We start from the raw sequence: 25411 nt of genomic DNA on the forward strand, positions 1-25411 counted from the left end.
TCCTCCGGTTCTCCTCTATCATCTGTCTTTTCTCTTCTGGCTTCCGCTTTTTCCTGTATCGGCTTGAGTTTGCGAAATATTTTTGCTGCTAAAGCTAACCGAATCGAACCGAATCGTCGCCAGAAAAACTGACGTAAGTGACGCAAAACACGCAAATGACAGGAAGCAAGCTGATTGGTCAAATCAGGACTTACCACGAAGCCCTACCTTGTAACTTCTGGGAGTTAAAAAGTTAAATTAACTGTTGAAAAAGCCTTTATTTGTAATAAAATGTGCAGTATTTTAAAATTTCAGTAATACAAATAAAAATAAACATTATTAACATAGTAGCCTAATGCTGTAAAGCTGCATTTAACTCACCTAATAAGTCACCAAAACAATATTTAATGAACTAATATAAGTCTGTGAACTAAAATAAATGGCAGCTGCCTGTGAAACCTTGAGTGGACAAGTACATAATTACTTTCCTAACAATTGCAGTTTGGGCACTCCTGTTAATACAACTGTATCTAATATAGAAAAACAAACCTCTTGTCTTGTAATTAAGAAAACCTGTGGTTATTACATCTAATATGCAGCATTTTCAGCTCTGCATGGGGGCTTGACACTTCAGTGTAGTTCCTTGCATAACAACAAATACCATCTGACTTGTACTCTGTGGACTCACACAGACCTTGTATGGTGCAGTTGCATATGCATAATATTTTCTTCACTTTCATCAGAGCGGTGTTGGACTCAAAAGTCAGGAGATCAGTCCTCTGGGGATCATGAATGAAAAATCAATTCATGCACTAATCATTGCAGCTCTGAAATGGATCGCCTTCATAAAAATGGAGTTTGGCACCTCCTTTCCCCCGTCATCCATCATCCCTCCTGTCTGCTGTATCAGCAGTGTGTTTCGGTGCAACCATCAGCCACGTCTCCTCTCATGCACACAAACACACACACAAGTTGGAAAACATCTGGGCAGGACAGGGCTGCGTTTATTCTTCTTTTAAATCTGTAAACACTAAAAAACGCAGACCGATTTTCCTCTTGGATCCATGGTTAAAAGCACGTTCTCCTTCTTGAGTTTAAACTCATTCATGCTCAGTATTCCTGCAGTATGAGATGTTTCTGTTTCATAAAATTTCAACACCAACGCAGGCACAGGGGTGATTTTCTTTTCCTGTGTCTCTGTGATCCCCTGAAGCTGTGCGGGAGAGATTAGCTAAATTCATCTACTTCACAGAGTTTTTGTTTTACCCATGAGCCCCAGGGTGCGGAGATTACTTATAAAATTAAACTTTTTTTTTTTTTTTTTTTTTAAACCTTCATATTTTCCACTGCCAACGGTGCCTTTGATGTTGCTTTTCAGTGATAACACTTGGTTATCTTTAACCCAAATCCAATTTCTCACCACCACCACCACCATCATCATCATCATTATGATTGTTCTGTTATGTGTCTTTTCCTATCTGCACGTATGACAGTCAGACGGTCAAACAACATGGATGGACTGGTGCAACATAACATGTGCGACACACACATGCATGTGCACACACTACTGTATGTGCATGTGTGTCTGTCTGCCAGTGTTTTTGTCTTTCCAATGCCACAAACGGATGCCCATATGTGATACTGGATGAGAGTTGGCATCATACTGATTTTTTTCTTTTTTCTTTTGCAAACGCTTGGTTGTTATGGCAACACGGCGGCGGCTCGTCTCAATGCAAGTATATCATTCCCATCCTTGGCTTGGTTTGTGTGCATGTCCAGAACAAAAGAAGAGACAACAGGGAAAACAGCAAATGAAGGGGGGGAATAAATAAAAACGTGGAAGGAAGGAAGATGGTAGTCAGTCAAAAAATAAAATAAAAATCACAACAAATTTAAATCACTGCAGGCTCACTGCTCTCCGCCTGTCATGGTGGATTTCTGCAAAAAAGGAAGAGCTTTGAAGATTAACTTAAAACAAGCACTCACACGCATTGTCATATGCATTATGTGCATGTGTGTGTGTTGAAGTTCTACCCAGAAGTACTTCCTCAAATCCCATTAAACCCCCTCCACAGCTTCTCCCCCCAAAAATATCGAGAGGCTCCAGTCCCCACAGCTAAGACAGTTGGTATGGAAACAGATCAGTAAAGCTTCAAATTTCTCTTTTAACAACTCATTACTGGGGTTGCTGCTGCCCATTAATGTCACTGTTTCCTCGCCATGGCAGCAAGAAACAGTATTACTGACCCTGAACGCTGCAGGGATGAGGAGGAATGTGTCAGTCGGCTGGTGAGCACAGTGGTAATGATCCTGTTTTCTCACGCTCTCGTTTGTAATATTTCAATTTCCTCCCTCCGTTTATCTAACTTCCTTTCATTTGCAAACCCATTATTGTGCTACTTGAAGATTCCTCCGCCACCACCACAGAGAAAGCATGATTGGAAACCTTGTTTTTTTTGCATTTGTAATACGCCTCTAATCCCTTTCTGACAGGGAGATAAAATAACAGGAGGGCTATACAGGAGAGCATGGGGTCCCATTCTGTCGGTCTGGCATTTCACACCCCATGAAATCCAAAATGAAAAGGCAGAGCAGCATCAATAAAAGCAAAAAAAAAAAAAAAAAAGCTACTATGTAAGTGTAGATAGCAGAAACACAGACAGAGAGTGTAGATTCTGCAGGGGAAAAAAAAAAGATCACAGCTATTTTATCACTCTGAGAGGCTGAATCCCCCACAGAGAGCTCATTGCTTCCTGCTCTGCCTCTTCTCTCATCTCGCTGACAAGCCACAAAACAGAGGTGCAAGAAGAAATCAGGAGGATGGTGGTGGAGGACAGATGGGAAGAGAGGGAACACACTTTGGGGTGGAGCACCAAAAGAGGAGGGAGAGAGAGCGAGCAAGAGCGCAAACAGGACATGAAAGACGCTGGTGCTAAGAGGCCTTCAAGGAGAAAAAAAAAAAAAAAAAAAGCCTGTGATGTTTACAGCATCTAATCCTCAACCTGGCTGGATTGCTGAGCCCCGGGGTGAAGCGAGAGCTGCAGAGATGTGACAGTGTGACTCCTCATGCTCCAGACTCACTATACGACCACACTCACTCGCACAATCTGTTTGTGAAAATCTGCTGCTCTGATTCAACTTCCTGGTTTAAGTGACACTTAGTAATCAGGGCAGAGACGACGGCGAGTCATAGGTGGTAGGCTACGCTGATGATTGATGAATTAATTTCACCACCACCAGCACCGAACGGATGTAAATAAAAAGACTTTAATGGAAGAGATGAGTTGGCGAACAGTCGACTCTGATACTGGAGGCTTTCCAGTGTTCCAGTTTTTTTTTAAATCTTTATTCTCTTGAGGGTTTTTAATGCTTCCAAGTAAAAGCGACTCAAAATCTCACTTCCACTAATAAACTGTTACCAAGACGACACTTCTTATTAGCTGTGCTTTCAGATCAATTTGACCTTAGATTGACAATAATGTGCTGATGTTTAGCAGGTTTAAAGAGGAACTATGCAGGATTTTCTGCTTAACTGCACTTCTTTTTTACCTTAATTAAACAGCTTTGGAGTAATTGTGGTGGTTAGATAAATGACAAATAACTTGTTCCAGGGAGAATAGAGGCTCTCTGCCTTCCACATAGCGTCTCTCAGCCAAAAACCAGTCATCAGAGCCTCTGACCCGGTGTCCCAGCTCTCAAACGCACCCTGTAACCCGTAATCTCTTGTTTATGACAGATAAGACTGCACAAATATACACGTTGTAACATTGTATACGATATGTAACGTTATCCACCACTCTATTGATTGATTTTCTCACCGGTTTCGTTGTAAACAAATGCACATGGCCGGGAGGAGGCTTAGCAAAACAGTGGGAAAGCAACCGGATAGTTTCCCTTTGCATATAGTTCCCCTTACCATTCTAATCGAAAGCAGGTGAATAGTTTTGCAGGGATTTAGTTATGTAAGTGTGTGGTTTTAATTGCAATTACATGGAGGCCAGAAATGTAAAGCTCCTGCTGAGTAATTGCTATTAATCAAGAACACTGTTAAGTCCTTAAAATCAATTAAAATCAATCAGCGGGGGTAAAGGTCCTCATGTGAAGAGCTGGTACTTTGCCTCCGGCTGCTGAGGGTCTTTTGCTGAGTTTTTCCCCAGAATGTGTTTCCTGTGATCTTGGTGCCATTTCATTTCATTTTCATTTACTAACTGGAGAAAATCTACAAACTACAAACTCCTGTATTGTTTTTTTTGTTTTTTTAGATTGTCTGATGCACAGGCCTGAATGTTTGACCCTCAGAGTGTGGGAGGTCAGGCATCCTCCCGGTTTGGATCAACTTGTCCCCTTTAAAAGTAGCAAATCAATACTCACACTCACAGATCACATTTTTCCAGTCCATACCAATGAAACCATTCAGTGATCCCTTGGGAACCACCATATCACACAATTGTAGGATAGGAGAGGATGTTATGTTGCTATCTTGGCTGTGGCTGTTTATATAGTAAGCACATAGCTAAACTCAGTCTAGACTGTTTCAAGTAAAAAGGTTTAATAGGATTATTTTCCTTTTTGGGGATATTTAAACACACACCAGGATACACTCCTGTTCAGCATCTGAGACACGTTTCGCATAATTTCACACAAAAAAAAGGAGCAGGAAAAGGGATGGATGACGAAAGAGGAGGTGAAGGGGCTGGAGCTGCACTCATCATGATGATCCTCTGGGTGCAGAGCTGCAGATCATTTATCATCAGCTGGCAGGATGTTTCTCACAGCAAACATCCACCATGGAGGATGTTTTCATCTGTCTTCGCCTGATAATGAAGCGGAAAAATAACCAAGCAGAGGCTTTAGGTTATGTGTACTGCGTTGGGTTAATCTAGGCTATTTAATTATGTTAATTTCTTTTAATGAACATTACAGAAAAGTCATGTTCATGTCATGTTATTTCTCTGAATGTGTTTGAATGAATAATTTACTGCATGTTGTCGGTGTATGTTTGTTAAACATGTCTTCTTTGTTTAGTTTCAATGAAGACTTTTGTGTTGCATTGTGCTGAACCAGGAAATGAGAGGAAGAAAATGTGAGATTACACTGCCACCATCTGGCGCAAAATAAGACCTGCAACACACATTATAGCAGTGGATGATTGCTCTTTCAATTCAGACTGAATTGGAAATAATTTACTATCATTTTGTGCATCTTTGTGTTCATTTGTAGCCTAGTTGTTTGGCTGTTTTTCTGATCAGACTACAGGCTATATAATATAATATAATATAATATAATATAATATAATATAATATAATATAATATAATATAATATAATATAATATAATATAATATAATAGGCTAATATAATATAGACTAATATATAATATAATATAATATAATATAATATAATATAATTAGGCTATAGCCTATAATACGAAACATATTTCTCACTAAACTCTATGTTTATGTTTGATATGACTATTATGGCAGTCATACTACTTTAAATCGACACCATAGACTTGTCACTCACATGTACAAACTTAATCTAGATTCACAAAATGAAGAGATAAATGTAATATTACAAATAAACAACATTTATATGATAGATATAATGTGAGCGTGTTCAGTTTTGTTGCGGCAGCGCCACCGTGTGGTCACTGAGCCTGTGTGCTACTACACACGGAGGAGGAACAGGTGTGGTGATCTGATGGTGAAACCCCAAGAGAGGCAGGTCAATACCGGAAGCATCTATTGCTGCTCTTCAAAATAAAAAGCCCCTCAGGGAAAAAAAAAAAAAAAAAAGTCCTTGACTCCTTGGGTTATTTTGAAATCATAATTGATCTCTGATTATTATTCATTCAAAATAGTAAAAAGAATTGTGATAACAGTATTTTTTTTTATATACTAGTCCTATCTACACTCTTATCTCTTTAATTTGCATTGTATAAAGTGGGAATAATCGCATGGACAGAGAGCTTGTTGTTTGAAATGAGAACTTGTGTTAAATAATAGTGATTTAGATATTGATGAAGAAAAAAATTGTTATCCCAAATTGTTTTTACAGTGTTTATAATGCTGTGTGAAGGAGACAAATTTTGACATGTTTGGCTTTCCATATACAGTATGTTCCCTCTGAACCAGGTTCATCCATCCATGCATGTCATAACCATAGACTGTAGGTCATAACTGATTCAGACCAAAGTAAAAAAGAAAAAAAGAAAAAAAAAAAGAAGTCAATGCAGTAGGCTAAGTGTTACTAAGGATTATAAAAGAGTGGTGTAGGTTTCATAAGATTGTTTCAGAAGACTATTAAATAAAATTTGACAGCTAATTAACAGTGTGAACAGTTCACTTCATGATGCATTCAGTAAAATAATATTTCTCTCCCAAAAAAAACATGCGCTGCTTTTAATCTGAAGTTAAAACCCGGAAGTCTGTTGCCACGGCAGCAACGGTTCAAACCTGTGGGTCCGTTTGTCGCTGTGTCTGTCTGTCCGGTGATGAGCTCACACGCACCGGCGCCGGCAGCAGCGGGAGAAACAGCAGCAGCTCGGCGGCGGTGAGGAGGACGCGGCGGCCCCGGACCGGACCGGACCGTGGTTTGTTAACACCCGTGAGACCTTGTCATGTTCAGGGACCGGAAAAATAGACCGTAAAAGTGGGTGATTTTCGGCGGTGAAGATGCTGACGGACACGATCGTGGAGGAGGAATTTGAGATCAAGGAGGAAGAACCGTGGTACGACAAGCAAGACCTTGAACATGGTAGGTAGTCTACAGTTTCCCTGTTTCAGTCTTTTGTCTTTGAGCCTTAAAATAAAACCAACCACACTGATGCTGCACCTCAGAACCGGAGAGAAGAAATAAACACAACACATCTTTAATAAATGTGCATAATACATCATATTTAGTACCGTTTAATATGTGTATCAGGTTAAAAACTCGTAATTGATCTCTGCAGGTGCACGCACGGTACAAGGACACATTTGTAAGAATGATAATCTGAGACAGTACTAAATGTTTATAATCTTGAATTAGGATGTTAAATGAGTGTGAAGGACTGTGGTAGAGGAAGTGAAGCACATTTGCCGGGCTGCAGGAAAAAGACAGAAGTCAGCAGGGCACTCAGATATGCGGCAAAGTGAAAAAAAAAAATAGAAAAGGTCTGTCAGAAATGAAGACTTGTCTCTTCATGTGTCCCCTTTTGTCGTTAATGCATGTGTTTACACTGAATATTACAGGTTTGTCTGTGATTCTGCTTCATGTTTTCATCACTTGTTGTTTAATTTTTATTATTTATTCTAGATTTTAGAGGGAAGATACAGTAAATAAGAATAAAGGTCAAATGATAGGGAGAAATTTAAACATGTGCATAATGAATAACCATTAAAGCACCTTCAAGATACATTTTGCACCGATGTCTGTCTTAGTTAGTAGTGAAGGTGGATAAACCCTTTGGCACAAATATTTGAAAAGTGGGTTACTGGACCAACGCCAGCAGCTAGAAAACCTCCCAAAGCTGCTTGGTACAGGAACGTCCATCTCACTCAGTGTTTCAGACTAACTAACTAACCCATGAGCTGTGAAACGCTGCTGCTGCTGCTGCCTCTTCACTCTCCGTTTGTCTCTTGTCTCTTGTCTCTCGTCCCGTCCACAGACCTGCAGCTGGCGGCCGAGCTGGGGAAGACGCTCCTGGAGAGGAACAGGGAGCTGGAGCAGGGGCTGCAGCAGATGTACTCCACCAACCACGAGCAGCTGCAGGAGATCGAGGTAAAGGAGTGTGATGGATCAGGATTTTTAAATGATAAGATATGACGTCCCTGCTTCATTCATGAGGCACTAATTCCTTCTTTCATGTGTTATTAGACTGGACAACCTGAGATTTAGTATATTGAGTTAGAAAAGCCTCAGTTCAGCCTGAACACGATGGCCTTTTTTTTTAAATAACACAACATTTAAGCTTCACATGCTTTGGAGAGGAATTTGCGAACCAAATTTTGCTTGTCAGGCAACATTTCTGCTGTTGATTGAACCCTACTAGAGGAACCCTACTAGAGCCAGGAAGACTGCAGATGGTTAAAATAAATTGGTTTTAATAACCAAGCAGAGATAATTCTCCTGAAAATGCTGGAATGGATAGTCAGTCGAATACAGTAAAATGTTGATATCTACAGTAAAGATAGAAATGAAACATTATTTACTGAGGTTTGAAATGTATTCTTCATATGAGAGAGTATTTATCAAGAAGTATCAGATTACTATGATTAAAATTATGGAGGATTATTGTTATTTTGCAACCAGGATGTATATTTATATGGATTAAGAGTTAACTAACTAATTGTGTTATTTGTATGTGCTTGTTTTGTTATGACCCTCTTCTATTTGCTGTATCCTGCTTGAGGGGATATTCCTGACTTTTGAAGCGTGGTTTTAATTTCCTTGAGTGGGGTTAGCCCGCGTTGTTGTCTACGGGTAAATCCCTCTCTACATGTCGCTGCTGACATGCAGATTTAATCTCTTAAGACCTGGGCTGGACACCTGTGACGTCACGGCTCTGATTTAAGCTCATGACCTGTGTGTTGCAATTGATTACCTGTCCCCCCCCGTTTGCCTTTACTGTCACTCTTTAACTGAATCTTTTAAAAATAGACCCTAACCCAATAACCTGCCCTAAACATTGGCAATAATGTCTGACTCTGTTTACGTCCCGTCTGTTTGTTTAGTTTGGCATTGAACTGCAGAGCCGACGGCGGCGGTCTGTTGTCAGTGTGAAGTCGGTTCTCAGCAGTTTATGTAATGAAAGGTTCAAAGTGTCCTGGCTGCAGCAGCTGATAAGATAAAACCTTGTTCTTTAAGAAATTGTTCCACTGAGGGGAGATTAGGAGGTGTTCAGGTGCTCATGGGAAATAAAAAAAGGTTTGGCTGTTAATATTTGCAGTTAAAGCAGCTAATTATTGATAATGATCATAAAAAAAATAAGGGTTTGGTTCCTTCAGGAGCAGCATTTAAACTGTTTAAAGCTCCAGGGTCTGCTGATAGTTAAACTACTGCTAATTATTATTATTAATATGAATTCACTTTGTTGTGTTGAGGCTAGAATATGGATCAAGTTAGAAGTCCAACATCTCTAACAACTTTTCCCTCTTTTAGAGTATAAATTGCCAATTTTACTCACAACTGATCATTTTTTTCTTTTATTTATTATACTTATAAAGTGTTTTTAATGTCTCCCTGTCTTAGATCTGTCTCTTTATGTGCACATTTTGTTCTAGTGTGATGTTCGGATTCAGTCTAACTACAACAGTAGACTGGATGTGTCATTACTGTAAATGGTAAACGGTCCTTCCTCTCATGTCTTCTTTATCTCCGTCCACCTGTGTCCGTCTCCGCAGTACCTGACGAAGCAGGTCGACCTCCTCCGACAGGTCAACGATCAACATGCTAAAGTGTACGAGCAGCTGGACGTGTCGTCCCGAGAGCTGGAGCACAGCAACCACAAACTGGTCCAGGACAACAGGTCGGCCCAGCAGAAGATCCAGGGGTAAGGCAGAAGATGTAGAGGTTGTTTACAGTCTAAAATATCCCCTGATCATAATTCAGAACTTAAAGGGATAGCTCAACATTTTGGCCCATTGCCATAATCCCTATAGTCTTAGCAGTAGGTTCGTTACCTTTAATTGTCGGTGCTAGAATGGCGGAGCAGAGCCGTGAGCTGCTCAGAGCTGCACAACGGAGGCTAATGGGATTTCTTGGTTTCACTCATCAAATACACAATCCAACAACTCCAAAATGCTGTCGTGAACAAGTTGTGACCTGCACATTCACCACACTATGAGATAATAACGGAACATTACGAGACAGAGTTGTTTTCAAGGTAAATTCATGCAAAACCGCTGATGCGCGTTCCCGTTGGGGGCAGTTTTTCAGCAAGCAGTCTCTGCATTACCTCGAAAACAACTCTGTCTCATAATGTTTCGTTATTATTTCATAGCGTGGTGAAAGTGCAGGTCACAACTTGTCCACAAGAGCGTTTTGGAGTTGTTGGATTGTGTATTTGATGAGTTTGATGGGGGAAACCAAGAAATCCCATTAGCCTCCGTAGCGTATCTCTGAGCAGCTCTGACATTTTAAAAATAGCTTGCACCGACAATTAAAGGTAACGAACCTACTCCTAAGACTATAAGGATTATGGCAATGGGCCAATTTGCCAAAATGTTGAACTATCCCTTTAATTGTCATTGCACAAAAGTGCAACAAAATTGCCTTAAAGAAAAAACAACCTACATAAAGCAAACATGCACACAATTGTTTCACACCACTCATTTATACAGGGAGATGTACATTCATACTATAAGATATTGCACTGCTGTGGTCAAATCTGTGGCAATCAGAGATATGACCGAGCTGTGTTTTGTTTTTTCCTGTGCAGGCTGATGGAGACGGTGGAGCTGCTGCAGACGCAGGTGGAGGAGCTGCAGCATCAGGTGGAGGAGATGAAGCTGAGTCCTCAGCCTCAGAGGTCTCCACACGGAGAGAGGAGGTCGCCGCGCGGCAGCCAGAGTGTTTCCTGTCTGAAAGAGCTGCAGAACACGCTGAGGTGAGGATGCTCCAACAAAGTGTAAACAATGTGTCATGCAAAAGTTTGGTCAAGATTTCTGTTGATGTGAACAGTTAAGAAGGTGGAAGATGAAATGATCTCCAAAAGGCATAAAGTTACAGGTGACACATTCCCTTTACATTTTAAACAATATACTGTAAAAAAGTATTGAACGCGTATATTATATCTATTAGAAATATATTACATATATTATAATAGAGCAATTGACATGACATTTTCACCAGATGTCGACAACAACCCAAGTGATGCACACATACAAAGAAATCCAAACATTTATGCCCATAATTTAAAGCAGAAGTAAGCGATCCCGTCGTTTTGGCTAACTTCCTGTCAGCCGATGGAGTTAGCAGTCCCCGCCCTCGTCCCTACGTCACCACATTCACGCGCATCCCTTGGCTGCACACACAGAGAGGACCGCCCCTTTATGCCGTTCTCTCTCCTCATTGGATAAAGGTTGTAGGATACAAGGAAAGTTTTCTCCTCGGCTTACAGCAGAGCAGAGTGACTGACAGACCCGTGTTTCAGACCAAACACTCTATTAAGTGATTGCCGTCGGAAGATAGAACTATTTAAGACTTATATTAACACAAATATTCCGCTTACTTCTGCTTTAAGTAATGTGTAATAAAGTGAAATGACACGGGGAATAAGTATTGAACACATGAAGAATAGGAGGAGGTGCAAAAAGGTTTGGAAAGCCAAGAAAGCAGCTGGAGTCTGGCCATGACCAGGTGCTCCTCACAAGATTTCTGACAGTCAAAAGAAAACTAAGAAGAGTTGTCCAAAGGCAAAAGAGCACTGACAGAGATTTAGAGAGACCTGGAATCAGCAGGTACAGTTGTTTAAAAGAAAAACATGATTAATGCACTCAGCCGCCATGGCCTCTATGCATGCTCACCATGCATGTCTGTTGACGCGTTTAATACTTATTTTCCCCACTGTGTATTTTTTAATTTTCATGTTTTACATTTTCATAATGACAGAAAAGGAAAAGGGCCTGCAGCAAAGGTTTGGCCACCCTGCATAGTTCGTACCTAGTAGCCCCCCCGTTGGAAACTATCACAGTGTGTAAATAGTAAATAGCTTATCTGATACCTTAGTCAGAGTTATATTATTTGTCCCTCTAAAACAAAAATAATACACTGATATTGCTTAAAATATTCCAAAAGAGTGTTTCATGTTTAACTTTATGCCTGTTTGGAGATCGTTTCATCTTCCACTTGCTTTCACTGTTCACATTAAAATAAATTTTGACCAGGGGCGCTGAAATGATGAGTCAACATTTGGCAAGCAATTAATTTTTTAATTTAGAAATTTGAGGATCTGCAAGTGCTTGTTGTCGCTGCATTTGAACTGGAGGAGTTCAGGGTCACGAAATCCATTAAACCCTTTAAGACAAGATATGTTAATTGCATTCTCACTGATCCAGGAGCTCTTTGTGAGCTTCAAGAAGGGAAACGGTGAATAGCTCTCTCCTCTCTGTACGTGTGCCAATCCCACTCGCTGGCAGGCGGCCGTGTTTACCTCACAGCACTCTGAATGTCTCACGCTGTGGTCACTTCCTCTTGAGCTTGGACCAAGACAAGTTCATTTCACTTGCTGAGTTTAGTCTGTGTAATCCCGTTAGGGGCTGCTGCATCAAAACATCCAGGTCAGATAGTTGGAAAGTCTGTGATAAACGCGGCAGGGAGAGGGAGATACGAGGAGGCAGGTCTGGACTCGTAGCAGTGAAGATGAGGTTGGAAGGAAAGAGTTCAAAGTCTGAAGCCGGAGGGAACGAACATGTCTCAATATGTTTCTCAAGCTGCAATCGATTCTTCAGCTGATTTCTAATCACCTTGGTTCTACTGATAACTAAGTTCCCAATTTCTTGCTTAGTGTGCGTTTCTCTGCCCGTCTGCTGTTTCTTATCTCACGTCACCTGCTTTTGTGTTTTCCTTTTTTCCAAAAAATACACACAATTACACAGGTTTCCAAATCAGACCTAGATGTACAAGATACAAGATTTCTTTTCTTGTCTTTTTTTTTTTTTTACCTTTTTACAAAAAATAGAAAAAAACCTATACGAAATGGCAATACAGCACCTGACATTGGTAAATGAAATAATTGAAGGATGAAAAGAAAGACGGAGGCTATATGAGGATCTACACAATAACCAAAGTAGTCTAGTGCTTCCTGTCTCATGATACCGTAAACAAAACAAACACACACACAAAAAGGAAAAGAAAGAAAGAAAACCATAAAAGGAGGATCAAAACCTTGGTCAGTACACGAAAAATCCAAAAAAGGGAGGGAGAGTGAAAGGAGGGCTGATGTCCTTTCAGAGGAGCCAAATATTTTCATTTTAAATTGCTTTGAGACCCAGTTAAATATGTCACACCAAGGATACAAGATATTTGTATTCATATTTATAAGCATAGATAAAAAAAATTATAATTTTAAAAGGCATTTAAATCCCCACTGTTGGCTTAAAAATAGATATTTTCCGCCAGTGTAGATGCCACGTGTACTGTATGTCTCCTCAGCGTAATGAGACTGAACCTGGTTTGTGACCTTTGGCACAAACTGTCACCGTTTCTCTTCACTGTGTCGTTTTGCTTTATAATAAATCAGATGGGTGATGAAGATAAAACGCTGAGGAACAGTTATGAAAGAGGGGACAAAGTGTCAACTTGCGTGTGATTAATAATAAAAGTCATAATTGATTAAGAAGAGCTGTTCAACAATCTTTACTCAATGTCCTCTCACTGAGATTCTGATTAGATGGTCCTCCTCCAGTTAGAGTAACCTCTTGAATCAATCTCTCTAGTTCTGCCTATAATTACCTGAGCCCTCCTCGCCTGTGATTGGTTAACTTAGTGACAAGTGACTTGAAGAAACAGGAAGTGTGGTTACAGTGAAGAGGATGAACTGTGGAGCGAAGTAAAACCTACCGTCGTCTGTTTTTCTGTCCAGGTACGACTGTGATCCCGACGAACCCGCAGACGACCTGGAGTCGTGGCGCGAGGAGGAGCAGGCGTCGCTGCGACAGTCCCTCCGCGCCCTCCAGACGCAGTTCGCCGGCGAGCGAGCGAGGAGGGAGGAGGCGGAACGAGAGGCCGAGCTGCTCGCAGGCGAGAACGCCGCTCTGGAGCAACGGCTAGTGAGGATGGAGGGATGTCAGGTACATCTGAGAGATACATTTGGAAAACGCACACATTACACTTTGCACTTCGGTTCTTATTTTTATTTTTTAATCAGATTAGTTAAGTGTAATTATAGGTAACTTTTATTGTATTTTATTTTATTTTAGCCTATTATTATTATTATTATTATTATTATTATTATTCCTATGTAAAGCAACTTGCACCAGCTGAATGACGATCATGTGTCAGATGCCAATGGGTTAGGGGGTCTAATTTTGTCTGTCTACATGTGTTAATTTGAATCGGTTTACAATTACATACAAATATGAACTTTTTTCTGCTCATTTTCCTCTTGTTCAGTTTGTAAAACTGTCAGAAATAAAATAACACAGGGGCACACGGTACAAGGTTTCACAGCTTGTCTCTACATGACCACAAAGTTAGGTTCATGTAAATCAAACATGTTAAAACATAGACTCCAGTTAAAGGGATAGTTCACCCTAGAATGATATTTCGCTCATTATCTACTCACCCTCATGTTGACTAAGGGCTGGAAGAAGTTTCAGAGTCCTCCGTCCCTTCTCTGAGTTACAGGGGGTCTTGGCGTAGCAGTGCATGTCCATATAACGGTTGCAAAGGGACACCAGAGCTCTTCGTAAAAAAACACACACAAAAAAACATCCAAATACCTCCATGATGCTCGTATGTAATGTCCGTCTTGTGCTGAAGCCCCAAATTGCGTAATTGTCCCGAAAAAAATTAAATAAGTCTATATTTTAAGCTTGTTTGTAGCGGAAGCTTCTCGAAGCTCCTCTTCCTGGTCCGTCCAAATCTCGCGTGATTCGCAGTAACCGCACTGACGCCGGCGCAAATCACGCGAGATTTGGACGGACCAGGAAGAGGAGCTTCGAGAAGCTTCCGCTACAAACATGCTTAAAATATAGACTTATTTAATTTTTTTCGGGACAATTACGCAATTTGGGGCTTCAGCACAAGACGGACATTACATACGAGCATCATGGAGGTATTTGGATGTTTTTTTGTGTGTGTTTTTTTTACGAAGAGCTCTGGTGTCCCTTTGCAACCGTTATATGGACATGCACTGCTACGCCAAGACCCCCTGTAACTCAGAGAAGGGACGGAGGAATCTGAAACTTCTTCCAGCCCTTAGTCAACATGAGGGTGAGTAGATAATGAGCGAAATATCATTCTAGGGTGAACTATCCCTTTAATAAAGTCAGATTAAAGGGAGTCACTTATTCATTCTCACATCTTCCGTCTTCTTCAGGCCCGAGTGTCGGAGCTGGAGCGTGAGGCCGAAGAGCTTCGTCAGCTCTGGAAATCCGGGTCCTCGACGCGACAATCCAGGCCGGACGTCATCCACAACCTGCTGCCGGACTCGCTGTTCCTCAACCCGGAGGACGAGCACGACGGGGACGGGGACGCGGCCCGGAGCCCCAGGGCGCTGAAGCGCTGGGACAGCGAGCGGCTGATGAAGACGCTGCAGACGTCCGACGCCTCGGACCGGATCTACGACCACGAGTGCTCCTGCGTGCGGCGGGCCGAGGTGGTGAAGTACCGCGGCATCTCGCTGCTCAACGAGGTCGACGCCCAGTACAGTGCCTTGCAGGTGAAGTACGAAGAGCTGCTGCGCCGCTGCCACCTGGGGCCGCAGGAGGACGAGCAGGACGGCCCGAGCCACAAGTCGGTCCAGACGCCGTCCGCCGCCGCTTGCCCAGCTCTGACGGACATGCAGGACTTTGAAGACGACTTCCACCAGCCGGAGTACAAGGAACTGTTTAGGGAAATATTCTCCCGCATTCAGAAAACCAAAGAGGATCTGATGGAAAACAGGGGGAGACCTTCAGCTGGTGGCCTGCTGCCTCTTATGCATTAGCTGCTTCCAGATAGAGAAAGAAAGAAAAAAAACCTGCTCTAATTTAATCGCCATCTTCCAGTTTCAAAAAAACGACTCGTTTTACGGCAGCACATGAAGCTAAAGAAGTCGTCTACTCTTTACTGTACGTTATTTACCCAGAAATGCCCGGCAAAGGAGTCGAGACACCAGAGTGATGCAGAAACACCAAGGCCAGACACCAACACCAGCTCACGTCTCCGATGTGATGTGGCTCATTTTGCACAAATACACCAGTGCCTAACGCCGCCGTCTCTACTGTCCGATCACTCTACCTCACTTTGCACAGCCCTGTTTTTAAACGAGCTCCTGTGGAAATCATTTCTGGGGAATAATCTGTCCTCTTTTCATATGCTGAGTCGGAAACACTTTTTTTTTTTACATGTTCTGTAGTTTCCTAGAGAGAAATCAAAAGACTTGGCATGCAAACCTGTGCATCAAGTCACAAATTACACCTTTGCAGGACAATTTAAGGAAATTACAGATGTGGTGTGTTAAAAAGAAAAGTGTTTCTGTTGTATCTGCTCTTTGTTTACTGATCTCTTAAGATCTAATGTGAAATTTTGCATTTTTTTTATTTTTCTTCTTTGCAACTACTGTATGGGGGGGAAAAAAGTAGCTTTCTTGGTGATAGTTCTGCCTGCGCCTATAAGAACGACCAATGGAAAAGTAACCGATGTAGCAAAGTGGTGTTTATATTGGTGAAGGAGGTGAAGTAAAAGCCGATGATTCAAGGTGCTAAAATATATTTGGACTTTTGTAATTGTAACATGCATTTCTCTGAGAATCTATACTTGATTGATTACTGTGTGTTAGGTTAGACGACCGTGAGTGAATGTTAATATTAAAGGGAAGTAGGGAGGTTTACCAAAATGATAATAACTCCATGTACTTGATAATGTAACGGCCTCCTGATTATATTAGCCTCAGGAAGCCGCGTATGATTAGAAGCTGTTGCTTTTCGCTGCCTGACGACGTGTCCTTGTTCAAGCTTAAAGATTGTGCACATGTTTGTAGACGTCCTGTTAAATCTCATTGAGATGCACTTTAGAATTGCACAGGCATTATTAATGCTCCTCCGACACTTTATATTTCTGTCTCGTGAAGTTAATGCAAGTGTGATGTGCTACTGTTTCAATCATATTCCAAATCTGAATAATAGTCTGTATGTACTACTGTATGTAAGTACGATGTGTTTTACCTGTTTATGACTGGACCTCATAGTTTATGTTTTTGCTCTGAGCCATAAACCGTGAAGCAAAGTGACACAGCAGCTGTGTGTGTGTGTGTTTTTTTCTCTGAGTCATCTATTGTAACAGCTCGAGTATAGATTTGGTGTCACAGTCAAACATGGACGTTTTGACGTTTCACTTTGAATATGATGAAAGAGTTATTTTGTCATCTAATGTAATAAATGACTGTAATGTGGAGCCGCCACACGTCCTGCTGGACTTCAAACAAACCGCAGCAAATCAGGCTTAAATATAACGCTGACCAGAGTCAATGACTATTCAAAACTACAGAGATTTTGAGAGCGCCATGTGGGGGCGCTGCTGCGGCGTGATCTCTGTAACATGGGAGTGAAACCCATGACCTTAGTCACACATTGTACAGCCAGAGCTATTCCAACAGACACATCATCATCATCTCTCTCTCTCTGAACACTGACATTAGCTCTTTCAACCTGTGTGTGTGTGTTGGACTTTGACAGTAAAGTAGGTGATAAACACTACAAACATCCTAGATACTGTAGATTCATTATTAAACACCTGTATGTAAACTGAGCCCTCAGCGGTTGAAATGCACCTATCAAACTCGGGCATACATCTTCATTCAATCAAGTTCATTTGGCTTAAAGGGATAGTTCAACATTTTAGCAAATTGGCCCATTGCCATAATCCCTATATAGTTTTAGCAGTAGGTTTGTTAGTTTAATTGTCGGTGCAAGCTATTTTTATAACAGCGGAGGAGACGCTACGTTTGTATTTGATGAGTTTGATGAGGGAAACCAAGAAATCCCATGAGCCTCCGTAGCGTAGCCCTGAGCAGCTTGCGGCTCTGCTCCGCCGTTCTAAAAATAGCTTGCACCGACAATTAAAATAACGAACCTACTCCTAAAACTGTAAAGGATTATGGCAATGGGCCAATTTGCCAAAATGTTGAACTATCCCTTTAAAAACACAAGTTTGCTACCAAGAAGAAAACGAAAAATACGACTTTCTCCAAATGGACATGTGTTTATTGTTATTATTCCTTTAATACAAATACTGATTTTAATACAATCTAACAACAGAAACAAATTGAGCCTCGTAGGGACCAAATCTTCTCTCCCAAGAATCTGTCATGAGCTCGTTCTTACATACGCTTACTAAGATAAAGAAAAAACAAACGGTGTTAGGGGAGTAACCCTGAAATCATACACAACACTTCAGTATTATATACAGTACACACACATATATAAAGAACAAACTCTTAAAGCACCAAAAATGTCAACCATCCATTAAAGCACATGCAACAAGCATGAGAACAAACAAACAAAACCAAAAAAAATAAAAATAAAAAACCCACACACCGTAGCACATCTCCACATCTGAGTGTGTTATTGTCAATTTACATCTTACAATTAAGAGCACGTTGTCAGTCAGTCAGTCAGTCCGTATTGTGAAATAACTGAGGTGGTGAAAAAGTGAAAAGAGGTTCACTGAGGTCGGTCTTTCTCCCATGGGGCCTCGGCTCCCTCAGTTCCCTCCGCCTGGGCGTAGACCGACAGTTCCTCATACAGACCTCCACCACAGGTCTCAATGGCCAAGCCCTAAGAGAGGGAAACCAGCCACAGTTAGGGCGTAGCATGCGTACGTTGGAGTCCCATGTGGGTCCGAGGAGTCCTGATCTCAATATACTGTACGTAGGTTTTATTTATATATAGAATAATGAGACGTAAAACTGCAAAGTTCTCTGCACTGCAGCTTTCATTTGCATCTGATTCAGACATGACTCAAAGATAAAGTTGTGCAACTGAATTTTTTTGACTCACAAATGCCACTTTCCAAAGTTATCATGTCATTGTTGTTATAAATATTATTATTATAAATGACACGGATGAAAGTTCGGCCAACAGGACAGGCTGCGTTCAGACATGAACAAAAAACAGAGATCTGCATACACAAAATACCAAGATACAATCGTGGTTAGAATCTCAGTGGTGCGAGGAGACTGTGTCCTGTTTGTTTGTTTCTTGCTCACACTTTTGTATCTAAAAGCGTGCAGCTGTGATGTGTCTTCAAGAGTCAAGGCCCGCTTAGAAAAAACAAAACAAAAAGAAAGATGCTTCCTCATCTTTGGTGAATGTGAAAGAAGTCAAACAGAGACAAACCTCATAGATGTGATCGGTTTCAGGGTCCTCGTAACAGCTATCGTCGTTTTCCCACTGGAAAACAAGAGGGGAAAAATGAAACAGAGAAAAGCTATTGATAAACACAGTCAAATAATAAATAAATGATGCTAAAATGTGTTATTTTTATTGGCAACACTTTCTTTTTTACAGTGTAGGCTACCAAGTGGGCATGTTACAGGAAAGGAGAAATAAATTAAGCCTTAAATACTGTAAAAAACACTTGATAAGAGCTACTGCATTAGTGGAGTTTCACGGGAAAATGGCAGTTTTCATCATTAATTTAAACTTAACTTAACTTAAAATGTGTGTAACTTTAGGCCATGAAAACACCTGTGACTGTGATACCGAAGGCTTAAAGGTAAAAAAAAAAAAAAAAAAAACTATTAAGAAATTAATAAGGAAAGAAAAGACCTGACTTGAATTTTACCTGAACCCTAACCAGTTGGCCCAATTTACTTTGCCCATAAAAATTGTGAAAAATATTATAAATATAGGCTAAATATCTTCAGGTCTGTTTACTTAACCGTCAAATAATGACAGAGGTCTTATCAAGAAAATGACAAGTTATTGACATGTTGATAAAAGTATCTATTATTTGCAGCCTTCTTTATTTTTCCATGGTTGCACTTTTTGTCCACACTTTTGGCATACTTGCTATGTAAATCTTTTAGTAATTCTCTTTTATATATGTTTTCCTGATGCTTTTTCATTGAAAATCTGTCATTTTTAAAAAAAAAAATTATGTTTCATATTTTATTGTTCTTCTTGGTATTTGTTCATGTTGTTCCTCACCAGAGTTCGTTTGCGGAACAGCATAGCAGCGATGGTCACAGCCAGCAGGAGGCCCTGAAAGACGATGAGCCCGTCCTTCATCCTGCTGTGGTGCAGGGCCTTGGTCAGGTTGATGGGTCCTGTGACAAGAACATATGGACATTTTTTCAAAAGTGGCCTTAAAAAAACCCAAAAACAGACTATTTATTGACCATGAAACAACCTCAGCCACTTACTGACGACTCTGAGTTCACTTCCTGGTCCCCATGTCTGATTGTTGATATAGCAGTAGTAGACGCCGCTGTCCTCTGTTTTTGTGTCTTCGATGTGGAGATAGCCAATGGCGGTTTTTTCATTATGTTTACTATAAAACCTTGTTCCTTGTACCTCCGTTCGCTTTTTTTCGTCCATCTTAGTACTATAGGCGTCCACCCGGTACCACCGCACAGATTTTGGTCTCCCCGTCGATAGGGAGCAGGAAACCGCCACGGTTCGGCCGGTTTTTATACCGTAGAACCGAGGCCTCTGGATGACCTGCAGGGCCGCTGGGGGTGGAGAAGTTACAGTTACTGTATCTGTCCTCAGATGAAGCAAATGCAGGTCTGATCTCAAACTGTGATAGGAGATGTGGCTTATTTAATGGAGGTGGAGGGAACATAGGCCTACAGTATAATCACAGTTTTCAGTCGTCTGAAATAGTGAGGTCAAACTAAAATAGTGAGGTCTATCTAAACTATAGTTTTACAGATTAACGGATCAAATTTGATGGAGTACTGATATTGGTTTTTTACACCAACGGATACATGCTTGTTGCGCCAATTCAAATGATGATGATCTGTTTATAGTATTCCCATGGGCTGCAACTAATTATTATTTTCCTTATTGATTCTTTTTTTTTTTTGCATCACTTGATTATCAATTAGTCTATAAGAAAAGATAGAGCTTAGGGTGACGTGTTCACGCTCCAACAAAGTACGAACATCTTAACTTTACAATGACAAAAAAAAGAGAGGAAAGCTGAAACTAGAAAATGTCTCTTCTGGATGTTTCTGCGTGATAAATGACAAATAAATGAATAATCATTAGTGATTTTCACTGTCTGTAATTGACAAATAAACCGAAATTATCAGTGGATCAGTAGAAATTAGGCTACACCCTTTTTTTTTCTTTACCAATTCTATGGTTTAATAATCTATCATTTTAATTTGGTTATGGCTTCATGAATATGATGTTTGGCTGTTCTTTATTAACTACAGTAATTGACTGCACATTGTACATGCTTTGTCAAAATGATTAAGAAGACAGTTCATCAAAATGACAATAACATCAAACAAACAAACTTCCTCTTTTGTGTTAGAGGCCGTTGGTCAGTTGATGGTATGAAAAGTGTCCATAGATGAATTGGTTAATGACATTTTACAAAATAAAGATGGAGACCAATGTTAAAAAAAAAAAACAGAAAGAAAAAAGTGATGAAAAGGATTATTAACTGTGGGACTGTGGGATGTACAAGGTGGAGAATATAATATAAAATAATGCAGTGACAGCACATGCAAACTTCTGTTATTTCTATTAATTCTCTCAAAGATTAACAATAAAGTAGAATAAAAGCAAATTGATTGCACGGTGACACCAGTTCATCAACATGACAATAGTATTATGCAGCCTGTGTCTCAGAAGAAAACTTCCTCTTTCCCCCCAGATGGCCAGGAAGTAATGGTATTGTGAGCTCAAGAAAAACATGCAAAACACATGAATGCAGTGTAGCTCCGGTAAAACAGACGCATAAAAAGTACAATTAAAATGTCTGTGTAAAGCACATTGTGGGTAACTTACTGCTATCATATCATTTTTTAAAATTATTATTATTTAGCACCAAGGCTTTAAACTGTAGTTTGCATCTTGGTGCTAATTAAACTGATTATATTTCAAGAAATTGACTTTTACCTGAGAGGCTGATCAAGGCGAGTCCATAGCATCCAGCCAGCAACCAGTGCATGGTGACATGCAAGAGTGAAAAGTTTATTTATAATTCAATTAAATATTTCTGATGGCTAACGCCTGTCCGGACGTCTGCGCAGTCATGAAAACGCTGTGAGAGTCTGCAGCAGCCGGTGGGTGTGCTGTCTCACACATACAGGCTTTAATGGCAGGCAAATGAGGGGAAGAGCCAAAATAACTGAGAACAACCCACACTTTTACCATCATAACCCGTCTGATTTCACACTCAGGTGCCAATTATAGGGACAAATGAAACAATGTGGGGAAACCGGAGCATGAAGAAGCTTTGAATGATAATTCTGTAAGGGATTATATAAAATAACAATATTTGTGTGATGTCAGATTATAACCAGGTTGAGGCTTTGGTGCTGTTTAGTGACTGTTTTTACTATAATATCTTAGTTTTGGTATCGACACCAACAACTTCCACTTTTAGATTTCCTATTTTTCTACAAAGCATGAGTTGTCTGAACTGTACCAGCTGTAAAAGAGTTATCAATTCTAAGTAAAAAAGTATGCACAGGCTGGGTAAAGACAGGAAGTAGCTGATGAAAGAATGAATCAAGATTACAAACCTGACCAGACTTTACAACTTGACAATAGTTTAAAATTTCTTTATTTTTCTTTCTTATAACTTTTGCTCTTTGAATTGTGAGACCAGTTTCTTTGTCAGTATGGCATTGGAAAATATAATGTAGTGTTGTTCATGATTTGATTAACCCTTTTTTATAAATGAAATTAAAGTATAAAGTCTGTTTAAATGAGTTTAGAAGGTTTTTTCTTGGTTAGAAAACATTGACTGATTTTTTAAAGAATTTCATTTTCAAATTATGAACACGGATAGAAGGCTAATTACCATGTTTTATTGATGATTTTTGATATTCACTGTGTCGAGGGGAGCCTGTCTTCTGGTTATTATGACTCCAAAGTCAATAGATTAAACAGATATGGCATAGTCAGGTAAAATGCAAAAAAAATGCACAAGCAGAATATGGATAATTGTTGTATCTCTTACTAGATTTTGTATGTTTGAGTGTAAAAAAGATGCGTTTTGGCAATATCAGTGTGTGTTTAAGCAGTTAAGGCCTGTCGTCATGTCGATATTTGTTTGTGGGAAAAAAGGAAAAATGTATTGGGTCCAATGAGATGAAAAAAACTGAAATGATGGCCATGTTACTTCAGGATTAAGCCTCCTGGTCACTGGTTGTTGTAGCTGGTCTATTTCTGATTTCTGATAACGTTTGGTGCAGACAGAAATATCTCAACAACTATTGGATGGATCCCGATTAGATATGTCGCTGGCATTTGTGGTCCCCAGAGGATGAACCTTCCTGTGCCACCTTGTCGTACCATCCTCCATGTGTCACCAAGAGTTTCACATGAGTTTAAGTGAAATGTCTCAGAAGTTACTGGATGTTACATGATGAACATTAACTTTGCACCCATATTTTTCACTTGGCGACCAGTGGCGTTCCCATTAATCTCATCTCCTGATTATACCTTCAAACCAACAGCACGGTGACACTGTCGTAGCTACTGCCCTGCAGCCAGAGCTGCTACCACGGCGAAGGGCTCTTACCCACATTATGCAACACTCGTCTGCAGTCAAGAGTGAAGTTTTCAGCTCAGTCAAGCAGATCACATTTCCCTAATTGTCAAAGCAAACACACGCAGCAGCCGCACAGTTTTTTAATCTACTGGGCTGAGTTTGGTCAGGTTTCACAGTGTGTGAGCAGGAGATAAACCAACTTCAGCAACGATCATGTCTCACTGACAGGAAACGCTGTGACCTTCACAAAAATGAATGCTACTGTAATGAGAGGTGACTAAGAAAGTCTCATTTGCTTGTGAGCAGTGGCCACAGGACATGAGATAAGACAACATAAGGTTTCAGTCTCTCGAATATGAAGAAGCTACTTTCCCTGGTTGCACATTGCAAAAATAAATAATTCGTTTTTTCAAAAATGGGATGGCAAATAAGAAGGCATTTGAAGTGATCTTGGACATTTTGACCATTTTCTAATCTTGTATAGAAAAACAGACGAAGAGATTAATCAGCAGATCAGTTGATATTGTAAAACAATTGTTAACTTGTGACCATATACAGTACATATATCTGCTTCTGGTGGGAATTGACTGTGTGTTAGTGTGTCAGAGCACATATTCACATTCAAAGAGCAACTGAGCCCAGGTCACTTTGAGTAACCAACGGTTGGTAAAGGGCGAGTTGTACAGTAGCGTGCAACCACAAAAATATGGAAATTAATCAGATGCCCCACTTCTTTATTTGTGCTTACTTAATTTACTGACACTCATACTGGATAAGTGAGTGAACTGTGTTAATCTGCAGCTGCAAAAAGACCCAGAAAATGCAACGTCAGTCGTGCTTTAAGACAATACAGCGTCAACAGTCCAGTACAACGTTTTACTGGAAGTTAAACTGATATGAAAATAAAATTAAGCTTTATATGTAACCAACATCATCATTTAAGACAGCTTTTTATAAAATAGACACCATAGCTTCTGTCAATAGGAGTGAACAGGTTTGGACAAAGGACACAGGGTTGAGATGTATTGGCTCTGGTGTTTTCACGATGTAGCTACACACTTATCACCAGCTTTCCCCTTCAACATTGTTCATCATTTGACACCAACATACACTGTTGATGAAGCCTTGACTGTTTGGAGTTCACCATACAACCACCAGGGGGCCTTGGTGTACCAAGGACAGGAAAAGTTGAACTATCACAATGACACATCAGTGTCCAGACCCTTTGAGATGTTGCTACTCCTTGCCTGCAGTACAGACGCACATCTGTCCTTCTGGAAGTTTCTCCCTCCTCCACACATGATCTCTGGAGCTGTCAGTTTATCTGGGTGTTCGGGCCATCTAGGACTCGTTGGCCCCAGACTTCTTCTGTATAATATATATGGAGGCCACTGTGGTCACTGTGGGGAACTTCAATCCCTTTCTGATCTCCGTTGAGTTGTATTGTTGGCTGTGAGAGCTCATACAGACAGATGTGAGGCTTTTCAAATCACATTAACCTGAGGTGGACTTGGATCAAGGTGTTGAAACATCTAAAAGAGGATCATCAGAAATTCGAGGCACCAGGGTTACATTTCAAAAAGACAAGATCCTTACTTTTGACTGACTTTTGTCAGTGTGAAAAAAATTCAATGCATTTCTTTTAAGTGGGTGGGTGCCCATGGCATAGTAGATGACATGGGCAGCCGATTAGAGTTTAGAGTAGACAATACAATAGTGTTTCTTTTCTGGTGCAGCAGAATACACCAGTAACATATCGTTATTTATCATTTATCAAAATAAACGGATTTTAAATTATAAAAATAGACACACTGTGCCTTCTGAACCATAGATATAGAAACACTATTGTATTGTTTCTATATCTATGTTCTGAACTGCCAGAACTAACACTGTGCAAGACTGTTGTTGTGTCTGCCTTGGAGTTGTTGCTGTAAAATGATTTTAAAAAAGGAGAAAATTATCAGACGCACAAGGAAAAAGTTATGTTAAGCAAATACAGAAGTAAGAAGTAACAGTTTCAGTACAAGATGTCAAAAACAGCGCTGGGCGACATAAGCTCACAGCCTATAC

General features: G+C 40.4%; 2 protein-coding genes across 2 annotated transcripts; one reads left to right on the plus strand and one right to left on the minus strand.

The window, feature by feature from the left end:
- Positions 1-6404: 6404 nt before the first annotated feature.
- On the plus strand, positions 6405-15617 carry LOC146967418 (cerebellar degeneration-related protein 2-like). The gene is made up of 6 exons (XM_085761266.1): positions 6405-6733; positions 7626-7738; positions 9361-9509; positions 10398-10565; positions 13542-13749; positions 15000-15617. The coding sequence occupies exons 1-6, from the start codon at positions 6652-6654 to the stop codon at positions 15606-15608; spliced, it is 1329 nt and encodes a 442-aa protein (XP_085617392.1). The 5' UTR covers positions 6405-6651; the 3' UTR covers positions 15609-15617.
- A 2651-nt stretch (positions 15618-18268) lies between these two features.
- cd79b (CD79b molecule, immunoglobulin-associated beta) lies at positions 18269-21879 on the minus strand. Its single transcript, XM_085761333.1, has 5 exons — positions 21739-21879; positions 20028-20336; positions 19813-19931; positions 19000-19053; positions 18269-18438 (listed from the first exon to the last, which is right to left on the minus strand). The coding sequence occupies exons 1-5, from the start codon at positions 21788-21790 to the stop codon at positions 18325-18327; spliced, it is 648 nt and encodes a 215-aa protein (XP_085617459.1). The 5' UTR covers positions 21791-21879; the 3' UTR covers positions 18269-18324.
- Positions 21880-25411: the final 3532 nt, after the last annotated feature.

The sequence above is a fragment of the Trachurus japonicus genome, chromosome 19 (genome assembly GCF_045865225.1).
Source record: "Trachurus japonicus isolate A0001 chromosome 19, Traja_1.0".
In the NCBI taxonomy this organism is placed as follows: domain Eukaryota; kingdom Metazoa; phylum Chordata; class Actinopteri; order Carangiformes; family Carangidae; genus Trachurus; species Trachurus japonicus.